The 19,201-nt window shown below is 42.4% G+C and overlaps 1 protein-coding gene across 1 annotated transcript in view; it reads left to right on the forward strand.

The window, feature by feature from the left end:
- Nucleotides 1–19,201, forward strand: part of CLTCL1 (clathrin heavy chain like 1) — a 124,262-nt gene that overhangs the window by 58,795 nt on the left and 46,266 nt on the right. Inside the window, 11 exon segments of the mRNA XM_087423744.1 lie at nucleotides 448–645; nucleotides 2,687–2,711; nucleotides 2,714–2,845; nucleotides 2,848–2,885; nucleotides 2,993–3,145; nucleotides 3,996–4,118; nucleotides 5,839–5,976; nucleotides 8,543–8,575; nucleotides 8,577–8,711; nucleotides 9,271–9,469; nucleotides 11,364–11,527. Coding sequence (XP_087279870.1) covers nucleotides 448–645; nucleotides 2,687–2,711; nucleotides 2,714–2,845; nucleotides 2,848–2,885; nucleotides 2,993–3,145; nucleotides 3,996–4,118; nucleotides 5,839–5,976; nucleotides 8,543–8,575; nucleotides 8,577–8,711; nucleotides 9,271–9,469; nucleotides 11,364–11,527 — 1,338 coding nt within the window.

Genomic DNA, 19,201 nt, shown 5'->3' on the forward strand with positions numbered 1-19,201 from the left:
CAACCAGTTAAAAAGACAGTTAAAAGAAGCAAATCTGTGCTTAAAAAAAAAGTTTGAAAAGAAAAATCGTCAGTTCTACCCAAACAAGTCATTTTGGCATAGTTGTCATCCTAAACGCATCTCTGGTTAATGTCCACGCAACTTTATATTTTTCTCACTTAATATTTTTGTAGTCTTTTAAACAACTGTGTAGAATCCCATGCTGCAGCAGTATCATGATGTTCTACTGTGTTACCATTGGGCATTTGGCCCCTTTGCATCCTGTCCCCAGTAAGGCCAACATTATAGGCATGCTCAGCCTGAGCCTTAGAACTTTGCTGATACTCCCGTGTCTGTGAGTTGAATGTAGCAGTGTGTGACTCCCGTGTCTGTGAGTTGAATGTAGCAGTGTGTGTGTATGGAGCACTTTTCTAGGCTTAACCAGTCTCACTTGTTGGGTCCTTATAGGTGCTGTCAGTTTGTGTGGAAGAAGATAACATTGTGAGTTATGCAACCAACGTGCTTCAGAATCCAGACCTTGGTCTGTGTTTCGCCATTCGTAGTAACCTGGCTGGGGCAGAGGAGTTATTTATGAGAAAATGCAGTACCCTGTTTGCACAGGGGAACTATGCTGAAGGTGCCAAAGTAGTGGTGTTTGCACCAAAGGTAATGACACTTGAACACTGGTGCTGTCCTGATAGTGAAACAAATCATAAAAGCATTCCATCACTGCTGTTGGAGTATCTTAGCGTTCTATGAGTTTTTAGCTTTAAAATTTTCTACCAGTGGCGTAACAGTAATGGAAACAAATAAACAAAAAGCACAATCTTGCTGCAATGACATGTTCTTTTTCATTATCTTCCGGTTTTTGTCTATGTGCATATGTTTCTCACCCAACTTCCTTTTTTTTAATTGATGTAACATTGGTTTATAACATATAAATATCAGGTGTACATCATTATATTTCAATTTCTGTGCAGATTACATCATGTTCACCACCCAAGGACTAATTACTATCCATCATCACACACATGTGCCTAGTCACCCCTTTCACCCTCCTCTCTCCACCCATTCCCTCTGGTAACCACCAATGCAATCTCGGTCTCTGTGTTTGTTTGTTGTTGTTTTTATCTTCTATTTATGAGTGAGATAATATGGTATTGAACTTTCTCCCTCTGACGTATTTTGCTTAGCATAATACCCTCAAGGTCCATCCACGTTATCACAAATGGCAAGATTTCATCTTTTTTTATGGCTGAGTAGTATTCCATTGTGTATATATACCACATCTTCTTCATCCATTGGTCCCTTTTTTTTTTTTTTTGTGAGGAGGACTAGCCCTGAGCTAACATCTGATGCCAGTCTTCCCCTTTTTTTTTGAGGAAGACTGGCCCTGGGCTAACATCCGTGCCCATCTTCCTCTACTTTATATGGGACGCCACCACAGCATGGCTTAACAAGCAGTGCATCGGTGCGCGCCCGGGATCTGAACCTGCGAACCTCGGGCTGCTGCAGCGGAGTGTGCGCGCTTAACCACTGTGCCACCAGGCAGCCCCCCATTTGTCTCTTGATGGGCACCTAGGTTGCTTCCAAGTCTTGGCTATTGTGAATAATGCCACAGTGAACATAGGGGTGCATATATCTTTATGTATCATGTTTGTACATTCTCTTGTTAAATACCCAGCAGTGGAATAGCTGGATCGTATGGTAGTTCTATTCTTAATTTTTTGAGGAATCTCTATTTTCCATAGTGGCTGCACCAGTTTATACTCCCACCAGCAGTGTATGAGAGTTCCCTTTTTTCCACATCCCTCCAACACTTGTTATTTCTTGTCTTGTTAATTATAGCCATGCTGACCTCACCTAAGTTCTTAGCTTAGCAAATACATAATTGCGTAATACATCAAGTGGTTGTACCCTATTTGATTTAGTCATATTCCTACTCTGGACTTTTCTCCAGTCTTCTAGAGTATAACAGTACTGCTTAGGGCATTTTCTTTGATTTATTTTATTTTATTTTATTTTATTCATTTATTTATTTATTTTAAAGGAGGATAATTTTATTTATTTATTTATTTTTCCCCAAAGCCCCAGTAGATAGTATGTCATAGTTGCACATCCTTCTAGTTGCTGTATGTGGGACGCGGCCTCAGCATGGCCAGAGGAGCGGTGCGTCGGTGCGCGCCTGGGATCCGAACCCAGGCCGCCAGCAGCGGAGCGTGCGCACTTAACCGCTAAGCCATGGGGCTGGCCCTGATTTATTTTATTAGAATAAATTGTCCTGGGACTGGATCTGCTCCTGATGAGTAGATAAAGGCTTTCAGGTTGCTTCTCCTTGATTTTTCTTGTCTTTCAACTGATGCTTATGGACAAACCATTTCTAGCCTTCATCTGGGACTTTGAGTATTTTGAATTAGAATTTAGTAATGGTAGAACTTCACCACTGCAGGACCAATATAGAAGCCTGATTCTCCCTGCCGTGTGCTAGAGGAGAAGGAGGATCCTAAGTAGAAGTGGCCCGTAGGACTGAGACCCACTGTGATGGGGTCATTGCTGAAGGCAGAAGCCATTGCCTTGCTAGGGGACGTTTTGTCACTGATAATTTGGTGTAGAATTTCTGTTGGCAAGATTTTTTTATACAAGCAAATTAAGTGAAGGGATGACTTGTGATTACAACACAATGACATGCATTTCCATTTGTCATTAGGGAATCCTACGTACCAGCGACACGGTTCGAAGTTCCAGAGTATTCCTGCCCAGCCTGGGCAGGCTTCTGCTTTGCTCCCGTACTTTGGAATCCTCCTTGACCAGGGTCAGCTTAATAAACTTGAATCCTTAGATCTTTGCCGTCCAGTTCTTTAGCAGGGGCCAAGCAACTCTTAGAAAAGCGACTGAAGGAAGACAAGGTACAAACACTTGTGAAATCGTAGCCCCTAGCACTGTTTGAGAACTAGGTCACAGGCTCACTACTTCCCTGCTCCTAATCTTACCTTGTCCCTTTGGCACACCACAGCTAGAGTGTTCAGAAGAACTTAGAGATTTGGTCAAAACTGCTGACCCTACACTCGCTGTGAGTGTGTACCTTTGGGCAAATGTGCCAAGCAAAGTTATCCAGTGTTTTGTAGAAACAGGCCAATTCCAAAAACTTGTGCTCTATGCCAAAAAGGTGATGCATGCTTAACCATTAGCATTTCACAGATAATTAATTTGTGGTTGGGTGGTTGCTGATTCTGAAGTTTATAAAATGCCCTTCTATGTAAGTAGTCTGGTGTGAGAGAGTTGTCAGTGTTGCTGTTAGTATCTGTCACGCCTTGATAATGGTCATATTTTATTCTCTGCAGATTTTATTTTCCTGTCTTACATTTACAGTCTTTCCATCTCATTTCCAGTTGGGGCTTTCCTGTCATTTTATCTTGTTCTTTTTCTCACTTCTTCTCCATTCCCCCTTAGCACCCTTTGTGTGTTAATTTGGTGTTTTGGTGGGGTTCCAGGCCTTATCCCCACAGCTCACTGGGCACTGTGCTGGGTGTTGATCAGAGTTTGCACACTGGTTGGGGTGACTGCTTTGTGGTCCGGCCTGTTTGTATAGTTGATTGTGCCTCCGTATACATGAAGTCTGCACTTTGGATTGGCTGTTGTGTTTGGCAGAGAGCTGGCACAAATACATGCTAATAGTGCTCCTTATTTCTTTGTAAACACAATGAAAGAAAGGATGGGGAACTTCTTTTTTTTAACGCTCAAGGTGTTTTGTTTATTTCCCTGATGGCTGTTCTCTTTTTTTTTTTTTAAAGATTCTATTTATTCATTTTTCTCCCCCCAAAGCCCCAGCAGATAGCTGCATGTCATAGGCTCACATCCCTCTAGTTGCTGTACGTGGGACCCGGCCTCGCGCTGGACGGAGAAGTGGTGCCCTGGGGCGCGCCCGGGATCCAAACCCGGGCCGCCAGCATCAGAGCGCGCACACTTAACCGCCAAGCCACGGAGCCGGCCCGTGATGGCTGTTCTCTTGTTTCTAGGTTGGCTATGCCCCAGACTGGATCTTTTTGCTGAAGAGTGTGATGAGGATCAGTCCAGACCAGGGCCTGCAGTTTTCTCAAATGCTCATGCAGGATGAGGAGTCATTGGGCAACAGTGACCAGGTGAACCTGGGTTGTTTGAGACAGCTTTCCGTGGCTTTGTATAGCCGTCAAGAAGAGTCCCTTTCGTTTCCCTGTTCCCAGTGTCTCAATTGTTTTCTCTGCCTGCTATAAAAAATCTCATGTACTAGGGAAGCTTGTCTTCTAGTCTTTTATTATTTGAATACTTTACCTTCGTTTTAAAGTATTTTAGATTGCGTGTCGAGTGGTGAGGGTCTTGTTTCTTTGTGTGCTGATTGGTGGTAGGGTGTGAGGATATCCTTTCAGGATGGTAGTCCCAGCCCCACCCTAATCACCACCTCGTTATCCCCTTCTGACAAAGGGCCTGAACTCTGCCAGAGTACCTGGTCATGGTGGGTGCCCTCGAATCTACAGACTTTCATCTTGTGGGTGTCTGACTAACCTGGAGTTAGGTGAACGTAAGCCCATTATTTTAGTATAATGTACTTAGTATTTAGATGTACACACATGACAAGTCACCTTCAGTAAACTGTGTACAACGGGCTCTGGGTAATACAGTGGTATGTAATGAAGCTTGAAGCAAGCTAACAAAATCAACAACCTGTATAGAAATAATAAGTACAGTTATATTGGGTTTATACATCTTAGAATTTGCAGATGTTTTAGAGATCATGATCAAGGGATTTGAGCCAAACTTACGAAGATCTCAAGGGGAAAGAAGGCTCTAGTTTACATCTGAATTATATTACATATTTTTTAAGTATTTTTAATATAAACTTTCTTCATGTACTTTAAATATGGAAACAATTACTCAATTAGTAAATTTATTACCTATATCTCACCTCTTATTAAGGCTTTTTGTTTCTTTAAATTAACATAAATTTAACCTTAATGATTGGTGTCTGGATCACCAGTGTTTGGATTTTTCCAGTTGTGCCTGAATAAAATAATGATAGTATATGGGCTAGACACCAGGTATTGACTGCCTCTAGGGTTTGATTAAGTAATGGGTTGTTAAGATTGCTTGGGGCCGGCCCTGTGGCATAGTGGTTAAGTTCCACGTGCTCCACTTCCTCACCCTGGGTTCATGGGTTTGGATCCTGGGCCTACACCACTCATCAGTCATGCTGAGACGGCAACCCACATACAAAATAGATGGCAGAGATGGGGCCGGCCCGGTGGCGCAAGTGGTTAAGTGCACGCGCTCCGCTGCGGCGGCCCGGGGTTCGCTGGTTCGGATCCCGGGCGCGCACCGACGCACTGCTTGGCAAGCCATGCTGTGGCGGCGTCCCATATAAAGTGGAGGAAGATGGGCACAGATGTTAGCCCAGGGCCGTCTTCCTCAGCAAAAAAAGAGGAGGATTGGCGGATGTTAGCACAGGGCTGATCTCCTCACAAAAAAAAAAAAAAATAGATGGCAGAGATGTTAGCTCAGGGTGAATCTTCCTCAGCAAAAAAAAAAAAAAAAGGGTTGCTTGACTACCTCATAGGATTCTGGGGATTCATATGTGAAAAAAGTACATCCTTTAATCTACTCAAGTAAAATGCCCTGTTGGTGAATATGATGTAGGTGATGTAATTTCACAATATTACCTACTAATAAATAATGGCTATGAATTACATGAATTTTGATGGTGTAAGAAAATGCAAAGGAAGGAACTAATTGTTGAATTTCTAAATGAAATTCAGTTTCAGGAACTATTTCAATAGGAAAACAAAACAGTTTCCTTTGAGTAAAAATGTGGCTTGTGATCTGTTTCAGATTGTAGACGTTTTCATGGAAAACAGTTTAATTCAGCAGTGTACTTCCTTCTTGTTGGATGCCTTGAAGAATAATCGCCCATCTGAGGGGCTCCTCCAGACTCGCCTGTTGGAGATGAACTTGATTCATGCACCCCAGGCAAGTGACATTTCCAGGCTGAAACCAGGGCCCTGAGCACCTGTTTCACTTCTGTGTGGGACTCACACACTGAGATGCAGTGGCTTTGGGCTGGGTTGTGCTCATGCCAGAGGTTGATCTTTGCCTCAGTGGACATTCTGCAGGACTTTCCTGCAAGGGATTTCCAGAATCCATGGTGCAAGACTTTCATAGAAACAGTTACAATTAGGGCATCATTTCTTTTCCTTTTTTTTCTCATTGTGGTAAAATATATGTAACAAAATTTACCATTTTAACTATTTTTAAGTGTGCAATTCACTGGCATTAAGTACATTTGCAGTATTGTACAGGCGTTACCACTGTATATTTCCAGAACTTTTTCATCACCCCAAACAGAAATTCTGTATCCATTAAGCAGTAACTCCCCATCCCCTCCCCCATCGCCTGGTAACCTCTGTTCTACTTTCTGTCTCTATGAATCTGCCTATTGTAGACACTTAATATTAAGTGGAATCATACAATATTTGACCTTTTGTGTCTGAATTTTTTCACCTGGCATGTTATTTTCAAGGTTCATCCATGTTGTAGCATGTATCAGAATTTCATTCATTGTCATGGCTGAATAATATTCTGTTGTATGTGTTTGCCACATTTTGTTTATCCACTCATCTTTTGATGGACACTTGGGTTTTTTTCACCTTTTGGCTATTGTGAATAGTGCTGCTATGAACATTGGTGTACAGGTATCAGTTTGAGGCCCTGTTTTCAGTTCTTTTGGGCATATACCCAGAATTGGAATTGCTGGATCATATATAATTCTATGTGTAACTTCTTGAGGTACCGCCATAGTGTGTTCCATGCAGCTGCACCGTTTTACACTCCCACCGGTAGTGTATGAGGGTTCCAATTTCTCCACATCCTCGCCAACACTTGTTATTTTCTGTGCATGTTTGTATTTTTCCTGTGCTTTTGTAATAGCCATCCTAATGGGTGTGAAATGGTATCTCATTATGGTGGGGCATTTCTTGACCTGAAAGTTGGGCGGGAGGTATGATCAAATCATAAGTATGTGCTATTTTTGGTTAAATTTGGATATACATGCAGGAAAAGAATTTGGAGGAATTTATATCAAGCTGTTAACCATGGTTGTCTGAGTGGATAGGATTGTAGAAATTCTATTTGTTCTTATCTGTCTTCTAATTTGTTTTTTCTTTAATAATCATATATTGTTTTTGTAATTAGGAAACAATATGTTAATTATATTGTTCTGTTACTTCAGGTTGTTCATATCTACAAGTTAGATGCTGCTGTGTGGTCATATCCCATCTCTAGGACACAAAAGTGCTGTTAATTTGTTGTTTGGTATTCTCTTGAACTCTGATGACTTGGTGATTATATATGACAGATTTTAGTAAATGAGCTTTGAAACAGAAACTAAGCACCACTCAGAAACTGAGCAGATAGACCTAAGGAGAGCCCAGACCCCAGAGCGGGGCAGCTTGAATGGGCGTGTGGTTGAGCACAGCACTCGAAAGGTTGGGCCAGTCCTCTCTGGATGTCAGAGGCTGGTTGATGTTTTCTTTTTGGCTTATCTGTGTTTTCTAAGTTCTCTAAACTGGACTGTTGTTCTAATAAGGGGGAAACGTTTCAAACAAGACGGTAGTAAGGATAGATCTGAAGGAAGCAGAGGGTGGGGGCAGCAGATAAGTGCCAGATGATACAAAACTGCTCTCAGCCCTTGGTTTAGAGCGTTTCCTTCATAGGGAGCCCCAAGTGTGTGTAATCCTGGAGCATTGTGATGTTAGACTAGGTCTGTGGTTCCTACATACTTGATTGGTGTTCCATAACCTGGAAGGAATTGGAAAGAGTGTGCTGGGTGGCCGGTGAAGGCACCCAAGCTGCATTTCATCAAGACAAGCTACTTGTTTGATATGGAAGGTCAGATCACTCAGCAAGGCAGCGGAATTGCTCTACTGACCCATATTCTTAGCCCAGAGTTAACTTATTTAAAGATAATGTTAAGCCTCATCGAAATTCTTTCCAGGAGTGTTTGTTGTTTTTCAAACGCAACCTGCTGCTCCTAATTCTGCCTTTAACCAGAGAAGTCTAGTAAATACAAACAGGATTTGTTAATTTTGGGTCTAATTCTGACTATTACTAGTCTGAGGCTTGAGCTCATTAAAGAAGGAAGCCTTGGTAGACTCAAGCCCTCACATTGACCTTGTCAGGGAAAACTGTATGAATATGGTGGCTAAAAAGCCAGAGCAACAGCCTGCACTGATTGTAGTAACAGTGCTTCGTGGCAGAGCCTCAGCCACGTGTGCTGGGCCAGCTCTGCAACTGAGAGGACAGAGCCTTAATCGAAGAGCCTCAGGTGACTTGGAAGGATGGCCAGCACTCTGCTCAGGACCCACAAGTAGCTGCTGCTGCTATGGGAGCACGGATGTGTGCAGGGGCCCAGAAGTGGGAGGCGCTTCCCCTTCCTGTGAGCTCTGGTTCTGGAGCTGTGCCTGGAGGCATGGTTGAGCAGCTGCGCTTAAAAAGTTATCACCTGTCAGGCTTTCTTACTGAACTCACTGTTTCACAGGTTGCAGATGCCATCCTTGGAAAGCAGATGTTTACTTACGCATTACGATCGGGCCCACATCGCCCAGCTCTGTGAAAAGGTGGGCCTCTTGCAGTGAGCACTGGAGCACTACATCGACCTCTACGACATCAAGAGGGCTGTGGTCCACACTCACCTCCTCAGTCCCGAGGTATGGCATGCCCCTGGGGCACTCCCACTGTGGATGGCGTTCCCTGGTCGTTAGGGTCACATGCTTCCAAATCTCCAAAGTGGGTTGTTGTGGGACTGTGCTGTGTGCCTTTCCTGTGCGTGAGCCTCGTCACTGCTATGAGCAGTTCTCATTCAGCCCACACACACACCCCAGTTGCTCAGCCACACGGCTGGGCCTGTATCACCTCTTTCTCTCTGTCACCTTTGACTTAGTCTAATAGGGAGAACCTCTTACTGACAACTCTAGCAGGGATGTCTGAAACCGTTAGCAAAAGCTAAATAGCTATTGCATTCCAGTTTATAGAATAGGGTTTAGTATCAGCCATGGAGCACTGCAGGGTCTCTGACAGCTCGTTAAACAGTTGAGGTCAGTGTCTTGTGGCAAGTCTACTCCCAGCTCCCACTTTTCACCACGAGGGATAGTTGCTCTTCTGTTGTTTTAAGTGGAAATTTCTTGATGTTTTTAACACTTGGAGGGAAAAATTGATCTAGTATTTGCCAGTGGTGGCAACATCTAAGATGTACATGTTTGTGGACAGATTATTCTTGTTTCTCGGTGGCTCATCACCTTCTTTGGCTCCTTGTTGGTGGAGGATTCTCTGGCGTGCCTGCGTGCTCTGCTGTCTGCCAGCATCAGACAGAACCTTCAGCTGTGTGTGCAGGTGGCCTCCAAGTACCACAAACAGCTGGGCATGCAGTCCCTGGTGGAACTGTTTGAATCCTTCAAGAGTTACGAAGGTAAACTGTGCAGCCCCTGGCTGACCACGCCTGGGTGTCACTGTCTGCCTGCCCAACCTAACAGTCTTCCTACAAGCCAAGTGGGACGTAGCACTCACCGCCTCAGGTGTTGGTCAATGGCAGAAGATTCCTGCTCTCTCGTGTGGGTTACCCAGCTTAGGTAGCTTTTTTGGTGTTTGCAAAGGAAGAAATTGGTTGGTTGGCATTGGTGTAGGGAGACTTAGAATCCCCCTTGTGTCTCTGGAGCCTCTGTGGAACTGAGCGTCTCTGTGGCACAGTCTGCCACGGAGTTCACCTGAAACCCTGAGCTAGTGGCAGTGGAGTGCACAGCCCTTAGAGGGTGAGTGTTTTGTGCTGGTCTCAGCATATCAATAACTAATATTGTGGTTGGACTGGCCCTTGTGGTTCTTATTATGATTGCCCTTCAGCAGTAACCATCAGGAAACTTCGGAAAAATAAATGTTTATTACTCACCGGACCTGGAAATTACATAGCACACCTGGGGCCACACAGCAGGGCTGCAGGTAGAGAGAGAAAGAGAGAGCACACAGGCCTGGGGTTCTGCTTTTATTGAGGTTGAGGGTAGGGGACTAGGGTTTCGTGGGCTCACTCTTTATTGGTGAATTTAAAACATAAGAGCAGGAATTGAAAGCACAGGAAGAGGACAAAAAAAAAAACCCCACTGGCCCAAATGGTTAGCTATCGAAATCAACCAAGATCCCTAAAACAGAGGAGCTGCAGTTGGGGGAGAGGTGGCCTGGCATGTGGCTGGCAATGTGTTTATTAGAGATAGCCCTCTTTGAAGTGGATGCCTGGGCAATCAAAGCTTAAGTCAGGCACTTGTGTTATAAAAAAGAAGAAAATCATCAGGGCTTATGGCTTCCCCTGAGTGAGAGCCACATGGAGCTCTTGAGGCATGCAGTCACTGGGCTGGTGGGCCTGCCCTGGTCGGCTTCCTTTGCCCACTGTGGGCATCACACCAAGAAATGTACTAGTCAGGGGATGGCTTTCCCAATTGAGGGTCTGTTGGGGACAGGCTGCAGCTATCTGGCCTGCCTAGCACTGGACAAAGCATTTGTCCAGTGGGGCATCAAGCCACTGCCATGTGCCTCGTGAGGTTGTGACATTGGAGGAATGAAGGCAAGACCTGCTCTCACTTGATCTGGCCTTCTTGTCAGGATATGCCATCACAGGAAAGTCTACCGCAGCAGCAGTTGGGTGGCTCTGGGATGAGAGATGGCAGTAGGGTAGGGTTGGTGGGAACCATCCCCTTAGGGCTGCCAGTTCCATCCCCAGGTTACAGCCAAAGACCTCTTGGGGAAAGTGGTCTTCTCTGGTGTATCATGTCCTGCTATTGTTACTGGTACCTCCTGTCTGGAGCCTGTAATGGTTAGGAAATCAGTGTCTCTGGGTATTATGGAACCCAGTCCGTAGTGGCTCCTGTCTGTGCCATGAGTTCAGTGTTAGGTAGCAGACTCTTCAGTTGGAGGCTCCTGTTTGAAGCCATTGCTTTTTTCTCTGTTTCTGGCATGTCTTTTTAGAGCAGCAGTCACAGAGCCCTCTTAGGTTACCTCAGTTTGAACTATTCTTGAAGATGACCAACTAAGGTGTACCTGGGTCACCCAAAAGGATTCCGTGTACACACATAGTGAGTATTTTACATCAGAACATCCCAGGTATACCTCCTAAATTTGGTGGAAATTTGACTAGCTATTTTTGGGAAATGCCAGAGCTGTTGAACTTCATGTAGATTATAAATTCTGAGTGGACTGTGGGCACTTGGAAAATGGATCAAGGTCGTTGTGGGCTGGGCCATCAAGGGCAGGTGGGCTACGACCGTAGAGAAGGCACGTGGTATCAGGAAGGCACAAAACGGAACAGTCTCTCTTCATAGGCCTGTTCTACTTCCTGGGTTCAATTGTGAACTTCAGCCAGGATCCAGAAGTGCACTTGAAATACATTCAGGCCACCTGTAAGACAAGGCAGATCAAGGAGGTGGAGAGGATATGCTGGGAGAATAATTGCTACAACCCAGAGTGGGTGAAGAACTTCCTAAAGGTGAGTGTGTCTGGGCATTGCTGCCTTCCTTGATCAAACCATCAGCCAACTGCCCAAGAGTTGGAAAGCTGGGTTTGTCTCACCAGCGTTTCCTGGGTCCCCAGTGACAGAGCTCTGCTTTTTGGTCTAAAGTTCTTAGAGGAGCCCACTGGTTGTTTTACGATTTTTTTGTGGAAAGAATCTTGATGCTGTGCTCTTAATTAGCCGATGTGTGAGTGGAGAGAGTTAGTTTATTGCTACTTTGTATGTCAGCAACATCCCAGTTGTACCCCTGTTAATTAGGCTGGGCAGGGCTGCAGAAATTAAAAAACCACCCGGTGCTAATACAAAAGCATATTTTCTTCTTGTGCGCAGTCCTGGGTGGATGTGGACGTAAGGAGGGTGGCTTTATTTCCTACTGTCTCTCAAGGACCAGGCTGATGGCTACTTTGCTGTCTTCAACACTCACCCTGACACATTGCCTTCTTGGTCAACTGGAAGAAGGAAAGAGTACAGAGGAGCCAGCATGGGTGGGTTTTATGAGTGAGGCTGAAAGTGGCACGTGACACTTTGATTCATGTTCTGTTGGAGGAAACTAGGTCACTTGGCCACACCCAAAATGCAAGGGTGCCAGGGAACCTGAGAAATGTTGTCTGGGTATGACTAAAAAGGGGAGACATGATTGTGGTGGATTGCTGGGTGTGGAAAGCACGTATCGGGGGCAGCCCCCTGCACTGACAGGTGATGTTCCATGGAGTGTGACTGCTTGTCTGAAAAGGCAGCCCTTACTGTCAGGTGTTCTTGAGAGCAGCCTGTTCTCTGCTGCCTGGTCTGGGTCAGATTTGTACATAAGTAGCTTCTTGTCTTAACCCAAAAGATGTTTGGTATTGGACCAATTTGGAATGTTACTGCCAAATTTAGCAGGGTTCTTTTTATCTTATTATTTTTTGTTTGTTTATTGCAGTAACACTGGTTTATAACATTGTGTAAATTTCAGGTGTACATCATTATACTTCTATTTCTGCATAGATTACATCATGTTCACCACCCAAATACTAATTACAACCCATCACCACACACATGTGCCAACTATCCCTTTCGCCCTCCTCCCTCCACCCTTCCCCTCTGGTAACCACCAATCCAGTCTCTGTCTCTAAGTGTTTGTTTATTGTTGTTATTATCTACTACTTAATGAAGGAAATCATACGGTATTTGACCTTCTCTCTCTGACTTACTTCACTTTGCATAATACCCTCAATGTCCATCCATGTTGTCACAAATGGCTGGATTTCATCGTTTCTTATGGCTGAGTAGTATTCCATTGTGTATATATACCACATCTTCTTTATCCATTCGTCCCTTGAGGGGCACGTAGGTTGCTTCCAAGTCTTGGCTATTGTGAATAACGCTGCAATGAACACGGGGGTGCATGTATCTTTACGCACTGGTGTTTTCAAGTTCTTTGGATAAATACCCAGCAGTGGAATAGCTGGATCATATGGTAGTTCTATCCTTGATTTTTTAAGGAATCTCCATAGTGTCTTCCACAGTGGCTGCACCAGTTTGCACTCCCACCAGCAGTGTATGAGAGTTCCCTTCTCTCCACATCCTCTCCAACACATGTTGTTTCCTGTCTTGTTAATTATAGCCATTCTGACAGGCGTGAGGTGATATCTCACTGTAGTTTTGATTTGCATTTCCCTGATAGTTAGTGATTTTGACCATTTTTTCTTGTGTCTGTTAGCCCTCTGTATATCTTCTTTGGAGAAATGTCGGTTCAGGTCTTTTGCCCATTTTTTAATTGGGTTGGTAGTTTTTTTGTTGTTGAGATGCATGAGTTCTTTATATATTTTGGAAGTTAAGCCCTTATCAGATGTATGGTTTGCAAATATCTTCTCCCAATTGTTAGGTTGTCTTTTTGTTTTGTTGATGGTTTCCTTCGCTGTGCAGAAGCTTTTAGTTTGATGTAGTCCCATTTGTTTATTTTTTCTATCGCTTTCTCTTGCCCGGTCAGACATGGTGCTTGAAAATATGTTGCTAAGACCGATGTCAAAGAGCGTACTGCCTATGTTTTCTTCTAGAAGTTTCATAGTTTCAGGTCTTACATTCAAGTCTTTAATCCATTTGGAGTTAATTTTTGTGTATGGTGTAAGGTAAGGGTCTACTTTCACTTTTTTTGCATGTGGCTATCCAGTTTTCCCAACACCATTTGTTGAAGAGACTTTCTTTTCTCCATTGTATGTTCTTGGCTCCTTTCTCAAAGATTAGCTGTCCATAGGTGTGTGGGTTTATTTCTGGGCTTTCGATTCTATTCCATTGATCTGTGTGTCTGTTTTTGTGCCAGTACCATGCTGTTTTGGTTACTATAGCTGTGTAGTATATTTTGAAATCAGGGAGTGTGATACCTCCAGCTTTGTTCTTTTTTCTCAGGATTCCTTTAGCTATTCGGGTTCTTTTGTTGTTCCATATAAATTTTAGGATTCTTTGTTCTATTTCCGTGAAAAATGTTGTTGGAACTTTGATAGGGATTGCATTGAATCTATAGATTGCTTTAGGAAGTATGGACATCTTAACTATGTTAATTCTTCCAATCCAAGAGCACGGAATATCTTTCCATTTCTTTGTGTCTTCTTCAATTTCTTTCAGCAATGTTTTATAGTTTTTGGTGTACAGATCTTTCACCTCTTTGGTTAAGTTTATTCCTAGGTATTTTATTCTTTTTGTTGCTATTGTAAATGGGACTGTATTCTTAATGTCTCTTTCTGCTACTTCGTTGTTAGTGTATAGAAATGCAACTGATTTTTGTATGTTCATTTTGTATCCTGCAACTTTAACATATTCGTTTATTACTTCTAAAAGTTTTCTGGTGGATTCTTTAGGGTTTTCTATATATAAAATCATGTCATCTGCAAATAGTGACAGTTTCACTTCTTCCTTTCCAATTTGGATCCCTTTTATTTCTTTCTCTTGCCTGATTGCTCTGGCTAGGACTTCCAGTACTAGGTTAAATAGGAGTGGTGACAGTGGGGCATCCTTGTCTGGTTCCTGTTCTTAGAGGGATAGCTTTCAGTTTTTCACCATTGAGGATGATATTAGCTGTGGGTTTGTCGTATATGGCCTTTATTATGTTGAGGTACTTTCCTTCTATCCCCATTTTATTCAGAGTTTTTATCATAAATGGATGCTGTATCTTGTCAAATGCTTTCTCTGCATCTATTGAGATGATCATGTGATTTTTATCCTTCATTTTATTAATGTGGTGTATTACGTTGATTGATTTGCGAATGTTGAACCATCCCTGCATACCTGGAATAAATCCCACTTGATCATGGTGTATAATCTTTTTAATGTATTGTTGTATGCGATTTGCTAATATTTTGTTGAGGATTGTGGCATCGATGTTCATCAGTGATATTGGCCTGTAATTTTCTTTTTTTGTGTTGTCCTTATCTGGTTTTGGTATCAGGGTAATGTCGTCTTCGTAGAATGAGTTAGGGAGCTTCCCTCCCTCCTCAATCTTTTGGAAGAGTTTGAGAAGGACAGGTATTAGTCTTCTTTGAATGTATGGTAGAATTCACCAGGGAAGCCGTCTGGTCCTGGACTTTTATTTTTGGGGAGGTTTTTGATTACTGTTTCGATCTCCTTACGGGTGATTGGTCTATTCGAATTCTCTACTTCTTCTTGACCCAGTTTTGGAAGGCTGTATGATTCTAAGAATTTATCCATTTCTTCCAGATTGTCGAAGTGGTTGGCATATAGCTTTTCATAGTATTCTCTTATAATCTTTTGTATTTCTGAGGTATCTGTTGTAGTTTCTGCGCTTTCATTTCTGATTTTACTTATTTGTGCCTTCTCTCTTTTTTCTTGGTGAGTCTAGCTAAAGGTTTGTCAATTTTGTTTATCTTTTCAAAGAACCAGCTCTTGGTTTTATTAATTTTTTCTATTGTTTTTTTAGTCTCTATTTCATTTATTTCTGCTCCAATTTTTATTATTTCCCTTCTTCTACTGATTTTGGGCTTTGTTTTTTCTTCTTTTTCCAGTTCCTTTAGGTGTATTGTTAGATTCTTTATTTGAGATTTTTCTTGTTTGTTGAGATAGGCCTGTATTGCTATAAACTTCCCTCTTAGAACCGCTTTTGCTGTATCCCATAAATTCTGGCATGTCGTATTTTCATTTTCATTTGTCTCCACGTATTTTTTGATTTCTTCTTTGATTTCTTCGTTGACCCAGTCGTTGTTCAGTAGCATTTTGTTTAATCTCCACGTATTTGTGGCTTTTCTGATTTTCTTCCTATAGTTGAGTTCTAGTTTCATACTGTTGTGGTCAGAAAAGATGCTTGGTATTATTTCAATCTTCTTAAATCTATGGAGACTTGTTTTGTGGCCTAATATGTGATCAATCCTGGAGAATGTTCCATGTGCATTTGAAAAGAACATGTATTCTTCGGTTTTTGGATGGAATGCTCTGTATATATCTACTAGGTCCATCTGTTCTAGTGTGTCATTTAAGGCCAGTGTTTCCTTATTGATCTTCTGTTTGGATGATCTATCCGTTGGTGTAAGTGGAGTGTTAAAGTCTCCTACTATTATTGTGTTACTGTCTATTTCTCTTTTTATGTCTGTTAATAATTGCTTTATATATTTAGGTGCACCTACATTGGGTGCGTAGATATTTACAAGTGTTATATCCTCTTGTTGGATTGTTCCCTTGATCATTATGTAATGCCCTTCTTTGTCTCTTTTTAAAGTTTTTGTTTTAAAGTCTATTTTGTCTGATATGAGTACTGCTACCCCAGCTTTTCTTTTCATTGCCATTTGCATGGAGTATCTTTTTCCATCCCTTCACTTTCAGTTTGTGAGTGTCTTTAGGTCTGAAGTGTGTCTCTTGTATGCAGCATATACATGGGTCTTGTTTTTTTATCCAGTCAGCCACCCTATGCCTTTTAATTGGAGCATTTAGCCCATTGACATTTAAAGGAGCTATTGATAAGTATGTACTTACCGCCATTTTTTAACTTTTTTTTTCCTCAGTGTTTTAGTAGTCCTTCTCTGTTCCTTTCTTCTTCTATAGAGAATTGATGGTCTCTTTACTTTGATCTCTGTCTGAAAGCTCTACTCTTTAACTCCCCTCCTCCCTCCTTTTATGTTTTTGATATCATATCTAACCTCTTTTTCGTGCATTTGTATCCATTACCCTCTTATCATGGAAATAGACAATTTTTCCCATTTGTGGTCTTCTCTTTTCCCTTTAAATCAGTCCCTTTAACATTTCTTGTAGCACTGGTTTCTTGGTGACAAACTCCTTTAATTTTTGCTTGTCTGGGAAATTTTTGATCTCTCCTTCCATTTTGAATGATAACCTTGCTGGGTAGAGTATTCTTGGCTATAGGTTTTTTCCTTTTAGCACTTTAAATATATCATGCCACTCTCTTCTAGCCTGTAAGGTTTCTGCTGAGAAGTCAGCTGACAGCCTTATGGGGTTTCCTTTGTACGTAACTTGACTTTCTCTTGCGGCTTTTAGGATTCTCACTTTATCTTTAACTCTGGGCATTTTGATTATGATGTGTCTTGGTGTGGGCCCTTTGGGTTTATCTTGTTGGGGCTCTCTGTGCTTCCTGTACCTGGATGTCTGTTTCCTTCCTTAGGTTAGGGAAGTTTTCATCTATTATTTCTTGAAATAGATTCTCTGCCCCTTTGTCTCGATCTTCTCCTTCCGGGACACCTATAACACGGATGTTAGCGTGCTTGATGTTGTCCCAGAGGTCCCTTAGACCGTCCTCACTCTTTTTAATTCTTTTCTCTTTTACCTGTTCAGCTTGGGTAATTTCTTCCAGTCTTTCGTCCAGCTCACAGATCCGTTCTTCTGTATCCTCTACTCTGCTTTTGAGTCCCTCTAGTGAATTTTTCATTTCCAGTATTGTATTCTTCATTTCTGATTGGTTCTTTTTTATATCTTCCATTTCTTTGTTGCCATTCTCACTGAGTTCATCTATTCTTCTCCCCACATCAGTGAGCATCCTTAATACTCTTTGTTTGAACTCTCCGTCAGGTACGTTGCTCATTTCTGTTTCACTTAGTTCCTTTTCTGGGGTTTTGTCCTGTTCCCTTACTTGGAATGTGTTCCTTTGCCTCCTCATTTTGCCTCTTTCCCTGTGCTTGTGTCTACGTATTAGGTAGGTCAGCTACGTCTCCTGCTCTTGGATAGGTGACCTTATGTAAGTGATGGCTTAGGAGGCCTGCAGTGTGCTTCCCTCAGTTCTCAATGTTCCAGGGGTGACCCCTATGTGGGCTACGTGTGTCCTTCTGTTGTGGCCTGTTTGCTCTCCCTGTAGGCGCCCAGGGAGGCCGAGTTATGCTCCTGGCCAGCTGTTGTAATGCTCAGCTGCTTGTAGTTGTTGTGGGCCCTTCAGTCTCTTTATCAGGTGTGGGGAGCCCCAGCACAGTTGGCTGCAAGTTCTAATACCACATTTGTGTTGCAGTATTTCTTTTAAGTGAGTAGGCCCCCAGCGTGGCAGGTTGTTAGGCTCAGGGGCACATTTTCCTGAAGATGTAGTGGGTTCAGAAAACACAGCTCCTGCCCTCCCTCCCTACCCCTGGTGGCAGGTGGAATCTGTGACCTCATGTTACCACTATGCACCTGCAAAGGATCACGTCATCAAATACCATGTAGAGGTACATTAACACTCCAGAGCAGAAGGAAAATGACAAGTCTCCAGAAATCAATCCTCAAGTCACAGAAATTTACAATCTAAATGACAGAGAATTCAAAATAGTTGTCATAAAGAAATTTAACAAGTTATGAGAAAACTCAGACAGTTCAATGAACTCAGGAATAAAATTAATGAACAGAAGGACTTCTTTACAAAAGAGATTGAAACTCTAAAAACCAAACAAATTCTAGATATGCAGAACACAGTGAATGAGATTTAAAAAAACAATCTAGAAACCTTAAAAAACACAGCTGATGTTCTGGAGGACAGAATTAGTGAATTAGAGGAGAGAAATACATAAATGCTTCAGGAGGTGGAGGAGAGAGAACTAAGACTTAGAAAAAATGAAGAAATTCTTTGAGAAATAGCTGACTCAATTAGGAAATGCATCATAAGGAATATAGGTGTTCCAGAGGGAGAAGAGCAGGAAAAAGGAGCAGAGAGCTTGTTCAAGGACATAATAGCTGAGAACTTCCCAAACCTGGGGAAGGAACTGGACTTACAAGTATATAAAGCCAATAGAACTTCTAATTACATCAGTGCAAAAAGACTTTCTCCAAGGCATATGATAGTAAAACTGACAAAAGTCAATGACAAAAAATATTAAGGGCAGCAAGGCAGAGGAGAATAATCTACAAAAGAACTCACATCAGGCTTTCAGCAGATTTCTCAGCAGAAACCTTATAGGCTAGGAGAGATTGGAATGATATATTCAAAATACTGAAAGACAAAAACATCCAGCCAAGAATACTCCATCCAGCAAAACTATCCTTCAGGTATGATGGAGACATAAAAACTTTCCCAGATAAACAGCAGCTGAGGGAGTTCACCACCACTAGACCTCCCTTAACAAGACATGATCAAGGATACTGTCATACCTGAAACAAAAAGGCAAAGGTTTACAAAGCCTTGAGCAAGGAGAAATAGACGAAGAAAATCGGAAAATTGCAACTCTATCAGAACAGTTTAGGAAACAATTATAACAT

This window comes from Ceratotherium simum, chromosome 35 (genome assembly GCF_057802395.1).
Source record: "Ceratotherium simum simum isolate JZ-2026a chromosome 35, ASM5780239v1, whole genome shotgun sequence".
In the NCBI taxonomy this organism is placed as follows: domain Eukaryota; kingdom Metazoa; phylum Chordata; class Mammalia; order Perissodactyla; family Rhinocerotidae; genus Ceratotherium; species Ceratotherium simum.